General features: G+C 38.5%; 1 protein-coding gene across 3 annotated transcripts in view; it reads right to left on the bottom strand.

The window, feature by feature from the left end:
• Positions 1-9,000, bottom strand: part of tasor2 (transcription activation suppressor family member 2) — a 31,240-nt gene that overhangs the window by 17,508 nt on the left and 4,732 nt on the right. Inside the window, exons 7-16 of one of the 3 annotated variants that reach the window (XM_013909554.1) lie at positions 7,541-7,674; positions 7,404-7,420; positions 5,961-6,060; positions 5,757-5,851; positions 5,563-5,669; positions 5,235-5,307; positions 5,057-5,128; positions 2,810-4,906; positions 1,372-1,666; positions 750-1,224 (exon numbers count right to left, since the gene is read on the bottom strand). In XM_013909554.1, the coding sequence (XP_013765008.1) occupies positions 750-1,224; positions 1,372-1,666; positions 2,810-4,906; positions 5,057-5,128; positions 5,235-5,307; positions 5,563-5,669; positions 5,757-5,851; positions 5,961-6,060; positions 7,404-7,420; positions 7,541-7,674 (3,465 nt within the window). Of the gene's footprint in view, positions 1-749; positions 1,225-1,371; positions 2,099-2,809; positions 4,907-5,056; positions 5,129-5,234; positions 5,308-5,562; positions 5,670-5,756; positions 5,852-5,960; positions 6,061-7,403; positions 7,421-7,540; positions 7,675-9,000 lie in introns of all 3 variants that reach the window. The other 2 variants (XM_013909553.1, XM_013909552.1) reach the window with 2 other exon arrangements.

Consider the following 9,000-nt stretch of genomic DNA (forward strand, 5'->3'; position numbering starts at 1 on the left):
TACATAAAAACCAGCTTCTTGTTTAAGTGAAAATAAATAGAAGGTTGTCTTTTTGCGCTAGTAATGTTGTGGAGTTGTATTTTGTCTCGCATCAATTATATCGTCAGTTATATCATTATCGCAAATTTTCAAATATATATCGTGATAAATATTTTTGGCCATATCGCCCTGCTCTAACAGCAGATACTGTTAGCCTTTTTCTTTGTTGCTCCAAGGTAAGAGCTGAAATGTCCTTGTTTCGCATCATCCAGGTATTTGAGCTTTATGAGTGTAAAGATATGTGGAAGCTTCCCAAGAGACTGAACACAAATACCACTTCATGATCTATACATTTGGTTGTATTTTGAATTCAGCAACATAGGAGGACAAATTTAGACTAAATGATTAGAGTCTTTCCCAGGCCATCCAAAAGACATAGACAGATTTATGGCTTTTCTCAACAACAATGCGCCATTTGATGACAAATAGCCTCATAACATTTAGGACACAATTTACTGGCACTGGGCATTAATTAAAATTCTAACAATTAGACTAAATGACTAGTAAGCCTGATACTGATTAGTGACAATAGTGACAATTAATCAGCTAGTTGACTAGTCACACAGATCCCTAATCCAAACATCCTAGCTGTCTAGACCTAAAATTTCTGAGGTGTAGCTGAAACTGGAAAACCATTTAATTTTAAAAGAAATTAATTCATATATTATTCATATTGTATGTTTGAAGTAATAGTAATGTTAGAACCAAACCTGAAATGTACTTGCCTCATGAAGCTCTCCCAGTGGCTTTAAAGAATTCAGTGTTTCACTGGGTTCTTTCTGTTCACTGGAATCAAGCGACCCTTTTTTGTGGATTTGTGGATGTGAAGTGACTGACTGTAGACAGGTGCTGGAATTTTTCAGTGACAAATCCAAAACCACAGAATCTTGATTCAATATGGTGTCATCCTTTTGGCTGAGGTCCAAAGCATTTGACAACAAAGGGTCTGAAGTGTCTGGTACACTTGGGCAAGAAGCAGCAGTGTCTTTATGCTCAAATATAGTTAAGCCAGATACAACTGCACTCGTCATTCCCAATGAATCATTCTCTTCTGAGCAGGAGTACGCAAAATTTGACTCAACGTGAAAAAAGCGTGGTGTTGACCGACTGTAAAACAAGCCTATCCACATGTGGACAATTAGCCGCACCTCTTCATTAGTGTCTTGAATGGAGAAATCCCATGGCCTGTTGAAGATATCAAATTGTACAAAGGTTAGCTACATAACGACATCTGAAGTAAATGTCAGCACTATCAAAATAAACAAGAATAACTTTTGTCAACATGTTTAACTTTATGCTGACATATTACTGGATAAATAACTGTGTACATACCCATGCAAAGCTCGAACAATAGTTTTGTCTTTTGGATCGCTTGTAAACTTGCTGTCCAGATTAAAGTCATAGTTTTCTTGCCAGTGTCTTGTGATCTTTATACATCCTTCCATATTAACAAAAGTACGGGAGTATCTGAACTTTTGTCTGCAAGCCATGCGCTTTTTCAGATATTCTGGTGTCCTGTCGTATTCACTTCTGTCTTCTTGACCAACAGAGGGCTGTAGTGTTTGAAATCCATACATTGTCTGGTCATGGTGCAGAAGTCTCGAAGAATCACTTACAAGGGATGTACCTGGCAAACCCAATAGTAGAGAGGAAGATGGGGGCAATGAGTAAGCATGTTCTTTAGATACCAAACCAACGAGTTCACCGTTTACTACAAGGTGGCTTGGTGCAGGAGACTCATGTGGCTGAGTGGATCTATCAGCAGGCTGTCTAAGCAGAGCATGAAGAACTGACTCTTGTTCAGCACTGGTAAGGTCTTTTTTAAGGTCAGACTTCTTCAAACTTGTCTCAGGTTTTCTCTCAAATGATGGGTTTGGTTGTGGAGGGGCCTGGTCATTATTGGCACTGAGTGCCAAGTCAGCAAGTAAGTTCAAAGCATCTGCAGGTGAGTAAGCCCTGTTCATTTTTTCAGTCTTCCTGACAGAATTATCGCTAGTACAGTCTTTGTTTTTGAGTTTTTCACTGGCAAAACAAGCTGGAGTTTGAAAGTGCAACCACCCTGTGAAGACAAAACAGAGAAGAAACAAGAGAAACAGCATGAAAATAAAATGTAGCACATTGAAAGCACTTGAAATATACCAGTCTATTATCATTACGAATTTGTCACCAACATATTAAGTATGCCATTGTTTAGAACAAAGGTGTTGGTTTATTTAGCCAATAATGTCAATCCTCTGGAGATTGATAGGACTAGCAAAAATGCAGCACAAGCAAAAAGGAGCAAAAGCAAACTAGCTGTTTTCACACAATTCCTCAATTAAACGAAGCACAAAGGAGGAAACATTCGCATCAACTGCATTCTCACTACTGTGGTTTATACACTGAGGTGCCCAAGTACAATGTATAAGAGATAAAACACAGGGTGACCACTTCCTAGCTTTAAATTCCCCGTATTATTATATACAGATATCGCATTAGGCACCTGGCAGGTTAAAGATTGTTTCATGTTTCGTTACATTAAGCATTTGTGTTCTCACATGCATTTAAACTAGGTAATTGTGACAAAAGTTCAAGGTTGCTGTGTATGTGTGAAAACAGCTCACAAGTTAGCAAAGGCTTTGCAAAGTGCAGAAGTAGCATGCAGAGGACAGTTATGGGAATGACAGAGTCAGGAAAGGGGTTAGTTTGTCCTGTACATGACAGAAGAGATTGCACATATCAGACAAAAAACAAGCGTTCCACACTTTATAATTACAAAAACATAACTTACATTTCTTTTTGATACATTCTGCAGAGATGCTTTGGTGCTTTTTGAGTGTTTTTATCCTGCCCCGTCTTGTAAAAATTGATGAAGCCCTATGCAAGATTTGAGGTTGCTTGTCCTGAATCATTTGTTCCTGTGTCTTTGCTGTGTCCGTCTTTTGCTTGGAGTCCTGATCCTCTGTTTTTTTCAAGTTCTCCGGTATCACTTTAGGGGTCAGGCCAAGGGCAAACGCAAACAAAGGGTCAACTGGCTGCACCTTTTGAACTTCCGTGACCACAGCATTGGTGGTTGGGGTATTTTTATCATTACATGTCAGCGCCTCAGACTCAGTGTCCGCTCCTTTGCTCTTCTTGAGACAAGGCTCAGTGTCCCGAGGAGTATTTGGAGCTGTGTCCTCTGTCACAAGATCCGTTTTCCTCTTTCCTCTTAAAAGTACTGATTTTAGTTTCCTCAACAGAAATTCACTCTTAGTTGGGCACTTTTCAGGGGAGAGGTTCTCAGAGTGTTTTTCCTGAACTGCTTGTGACGAAACACTGTCTGTGGGTTCATTATTTGAGGAATTACTTTCTGGATTCAAAGGCAATGAACTATTACCATAATTTGACTCCCTTGAAATTTTCTTCTCAGGATTAACATCACTAACAGTGACGTTCTGAAGATCATTCCCACCCTCCACTATGTTAGCAGCCTGCATGTCTTCCACTGCTGTCTCTGGAGCAGTGCAAGACTCTGGATCCGATTTGACCACGTCATCAGCATTCACTGGGGCATCAAGCAACATTTTTTCAGAGCACTCTTCATTTTTGTTAGACTGGAGCTTATCCTTGAAAGATTTAATTTGATCAACAAAGTCTGTAGAGCCGTGAGGCACCAAAATCTTTCCACATTCACTGATGATTGGTTTAAGGTCCCAGCGCTCGGTTTTCCTTCTTAAAGGGCAATGCTCAGGATCTGTTTTTTTCTCTTCTGCTATGGGTAAAGCAACCATAGCTGATCTTAGTTTTCTATTTTTTGGAGATAGTTTTCCACATTTGCGCTTACGCCGTTGTAATTTCCTCCAATTTGAAGGATTACTCAGCTGTGGGTGATCTGGTATTTCCTTGGTGTGTTCATCCTTCAGACTGTTTACATTGTCATTCTCCACTGGTGTTTTGACTGTCTGTAAAGTAGACGGCACAACAGAAGCTTTAGATGCTTTTTTCAATCCCCCAGAACCTCCTGTGTGTAGTTTAAGTTTTGTTTCTGTGAAACTAGTGACCTGAGGTATATTCAAAAGCTTTTGAGTATAGCCAGTCTCATCACAGAGAGAGTTTACTTCTGCTGCTTGTAATTTTGCTCTTAGATTTAGAGTCTCATTGCTGACACTTTGTTCTGCAGAAGTGATGCTGACAATCAGCTCTGCAGGAAGGTCATCTGATGTAGGAGGAGTGAGATTATTTGCCACCACATCATCAGTTTTGTTCAGTTCACTGAGGTCACTGGATTTTTCATTGTCTTTGGAAGAAGCTCCCAGTTGCAAATCATTTGGAACCACATTATGAGGCACAAATGCTAAATCATCTTGTGCTCCGGTACTTGTTGTAACATTGTCTACAGATGTCTCAACATTTTCAGAAGATTTCAGGTCTGATAATGTGTCTTCGAACACTGTATTAACAGGGTCTGTCAACTCCTGAGGTGCCTCCTCAGGAGACGATATACAGATATAGACATCATCATCAAGATCTTCTCTCCTCCGCTCCTCTTGTCCAGCTGCAAGAATTTCTGAAGCTCTAGATACTGGCAGTTGGAAGGAGGTTGGTCTGCTCAGATATGACCTGAAGCTCTGCATTGCCCCATCAGTCCATTCAGGGGACGAGTACAGGTGGGTATCCGGCACATCATACTGAAATGGAAACATGCTGACTTCCCGAGAAGGACTTGACGTCAGACCAGGATTTATCAGTGCAGTGTAACTCTGCATATGCTGAGCCAAGACTTCACACAGTTCTTCACTTGGGTCGATGGGCGTTTTCTCAGCTTCACCCTCAGCATAGCTTAGTACAGGCAGAATCCGGAGGATTTCTGATGTCATAGAAGGGTTCTTCTGTCCAAATTTGGTATCTGTGAGAAATCAAGCCAGAATATTTGTTTAGTATCTGCTCTTGTAATTAAACTGCCTTAATGGCAAATTAAGCTCTAATAAATGCTAGTTACAAAATTTTGAATGATTTAATACATTTATATTCAGTGTTTAATAAATGTTACAATGACCTCTCATTACAACTCGAGGATCTGGAAACACAAACAAGCCCTGCAGGACTTCACTTGCGCAGGACCAAGCATCTAGGGAAGAAAAGAAATTTGTGCATGATATGTAGCTTTCTAAACAAAGACAAAATTTTGTTATGCAACTGACAAAACAGTATACTTAAACCATTTTAAGTCTTACCATCATATGAGAGAAAATGGGACGAGTGCAACAGGATAAAAAATCCACCATCTCGCAGCAAAACAACGAGAGCCTATGTGTAAATAAGTAATGGTTTTTGGGTGTTAGGTAAGTCACACTCAACCACATACTGTCAGCTGCATATAAGAGAGCCTAATATTTTATTGCACTGGAAATTTCCACCGATGAAATCATTCACAGTTTAGTCTATCAACAATAAAATAGTTTGTGAACAGTTTAGCGCTCAATTAATTGCTTTAGTTGTTTCATAAAGAGTTTGCTTGGTCCTCTGTGTTTCATATTAGATTGATAGTAAACAAAAACTCACAAGATCTTTCTCTTTGATGTCCCACAGAAGCTGAACAAGTGAGTTGGTTTCTTCTGCCTCAGTAGAAACCAACTCATACAGACTGCAGTACAAGCCATCCAGAAAGACTGAAAGACAGCAAAATGCCACATTTATTAATATGTTTACTTCCCCAAGATTTTACCTTTAAAAATAAAAAAATAACAACAGCACACCTTCACCAGTGAAGCAGGTTTCAAAAATAGCCCTTGGTAACAGCTGTCGTAGATCTAACATCGAAATCACCCAGTCAACGTTCACCACTGGTGGTCTTCAACAGAAAAAAAAAGTGAAAGCACATAAAATAGCTTAATGAAATCTAAATGTTCAAAGCCAAATAAGAATTAAATCTCCCTTTTCTATGTGCACATTGAACTTACAGCTTGGCAGGTAGTAAGGCCCCTGCTTTAGACCTCAGCCCAACATTGCATAACTGCCTGCCGATCTGAAGCTCACCTCTCCAAGGCAAGTAATGAAAAACTGAAATGATTTAATACAACAGCAAAAATGTTATGCATGAAAAAAAAATGCATATTTTCAGTAATGATAACAAAACAACAACAAAAACACGTTCACTTGAAAATTGCAATAAATATCTATTATGTATTTAGTCATGTATGAAAAAAATATAAAAAAAAAACAAAAAAGATACACCCTCCATCAATTATAAGGTTTTCATAATAGAAATATTATCTAGGTTAAGTAATTAGGTTGAGGTGTTTTTCCGCCATTCTGTTGTAGATTTACTGTTGTACTTGTAGTCATTGTCCTGTTGATTGACCTAAGCTTTAGCTGTCCGAAAATTGGCCTCACAGCTGACTCAAAAATTATAATCCTGCCACCACCATCCCTGATAATTGCTAATAAGGTATTTATACTGAGACGCTGTGTTTGTTTTTTCATTTGATTATGGCTAAACATCTCCATTTTTATCCATGTCCCAAGGACAATGTTGCAGAAGTCTCGTAGTTTGTTATGCTACCACGCTCTTTTGAAAGAGAAGAGGTTATACTGGTAACTCTTCCAAACAAGTCTCTACTTGTTTTTTTCTAATTACACAGTCACAACCTTAATAACATTTAACTTGCTATCTGAGGCCTGTAGGGTCTGCGATGTAACTCTAGCTTTTTTTTGCAGTCTCTCTGACCATTGCATTGCCTGACCTTGATGTGAATTTGCTGGAAAGATTCCACCACTGGAATGACTGCTCATTGTCTTGAATGCTTCCCACTTTTGAATAATCTTTCTTAATGTACAATTGGAAATCACCTTAAATCCCTTCCCAGAAAAATGGGAAGCAAATAATCATCATTGCTGATATCTTCTCTGCATTATGTTAAAACACATTTAAATGTTTTTAAGGCGTTAACACCTTTTGTCCCTTTAACATCACAAGGTCTAAAGACTAGTACCCTTTCTTGTCCTAATGTCAAAACGTATGATGCGATTGCATTTAAGCTACGTCCAGATGAACAGAATCAACTTTTGGAGATTGCATTTATGCTCTAATTTATGGTCTTTTGTGAGTGTGTCTGTATACACTGGATCTTACAGTTTTTTAATGTTCTTATTCTGTGACCCTCCTATTTTATGTACAGCACTTTGGTCAACTCTGTTGTTTTACCGTAAATGTGCTCTTAAATAAGGTTGGTTTTCATAGGTGATTTATATGGGGATATAAATGGGGTAGGTGAACTACATAAATGTAAAATATATGTAACAAAACATATTCTACAAAAACTAAACAGAACCCTCATAAAAGTGACCCTCCAGCTCCTTGAGAATCTAAATTACGTGTAATCATAATCCCAGCCTTTACTTACATAATTTTTTCTCCTCGCTGAAAAGAAGAAAAAGAAAAAAGTCAGTATGATTTTAATAATCTCACATTGCATGGAATGGTATCGGACTAGAACATGAAGATTTAAAAAACAAACATGTATATGTGATAATAAAATACCATTTCTCCTGAGGTGATGCTATTGTTGCTTTGGTATCCGTATATGAAAACAATACAATAGCAAACGGACAAGCAGCACTGGGAGATTGTGCTGTAGCATTGCTTCCACCATCTAGCAACTCATACATGTAACACTGCAAGACAGAACAAAAAAGGTACTTGAACAGCCTGGTATGCTTTCATTTTTCTTTTTGAACATGCACTTATTCATAAAAGGAAGTAACTAAGCAAGGTTAAAAAAAAGAAAACAACAACAACAAAACCACCCCACCACCGGAATGCTACAATACTAATAACAGAGGACTTGTTAAGTTGACATTTATCAATGATATACCTCAGGCAAATCAATTAGCAAATGAAATTTTTTTTTTGAATGTGCTCCATAACACCCCCCCCCCCCCCCCAAAAAAAAACAAAACAAACTCATTAAATGAATATCTATATAGATAGGGTAATGTGTAAGGAACAAAGGGATGCCACATCCTTTGATGGAAATGAAAATTATCAACCAACAGACTGCTAAATTCAAAGACGCCCCCAAAAGTGAAAAACTGATGCAACACACTCTATACATTGTATGACCCCCACACCCTTGCATGCCTGACAATGTTGGGGCATGCTACTAATGAGAAGATGGGTGGTATCTTGGAGGATGTCCTCCCAGATCTTGACCAAGGCATCATTGAGTTCTTTGACGGTCTGAGGTGCAACCCGGCAGCTTTGGATCGACCGAAACAAAATGCTCCGAAATGTTGTTCTATTAGACTTAGGTCAGGCGACCCTGTGGGCCACCTAATGGTATCAATTCCTTCATCTCCAAAAACTGTCCACATACTTTTGGCACGAGGCCAGGCATTGTCCTGCACTATGGAAAATGCCAATTGGTGAGCCCAATTGGCATAGAATACCAACACTGTGAGCACAAGGCCCACTAGAGAAAATTCGGGCCTTCTTGGGATTGTGCTGGAGGAAAAAGCAAATGGTAATGGCATGTATTGATGTGCCATCCTGAAAGAGCTGGACTACTTGTGCAACTACTGTGGGATCCAAGTATCACCTCATGCTGCCAGTAGTGCCATTGACCTATCCTAACCCAAAAAAAAAGAAAAAAAAAGAAAAAAAAAAACAGTCAGAAAAGATGAGGAGGGAAAAACATCAGTGGCCTCCATGTGTAAAACCATTCCTCTTTGCAGATTGTCTCGTAGTTGCCCCTCTAGTGCACCTGTGGTTGATTTCATTAACGCCTAAGCAGCTGAAACTGATTAACAACCCAGATCAATAGTTTAATTGACTTGATGCTGATAAATATAAAATATAATATAAAAATATAATATATAAATATAATATATAATATATATCCTTCAGTGTGAGATAGATAGATAGATAGATAGATAGATAGATAGATAGATAGATAGATAGATAGATAGATAGATAGATAGATAGATAGATAGATAGATAGA

Source organism: Pundamilia nyererei, unplaced genomic scaffold (genome assembly GCF_000239375.1).
Source record: "Pundamilia nyererei isolate P.nyererei 1_Seehausen unplaced genomic scaffold, PunNye1.0 scaffold00027, whole genome shotgun sequence".
NCBI lineage: Eukaryota > Metazoa > Chordata > Actinopteri > Cichliformes > Cichlidae > Pundamilia > Pundamilia nyererei.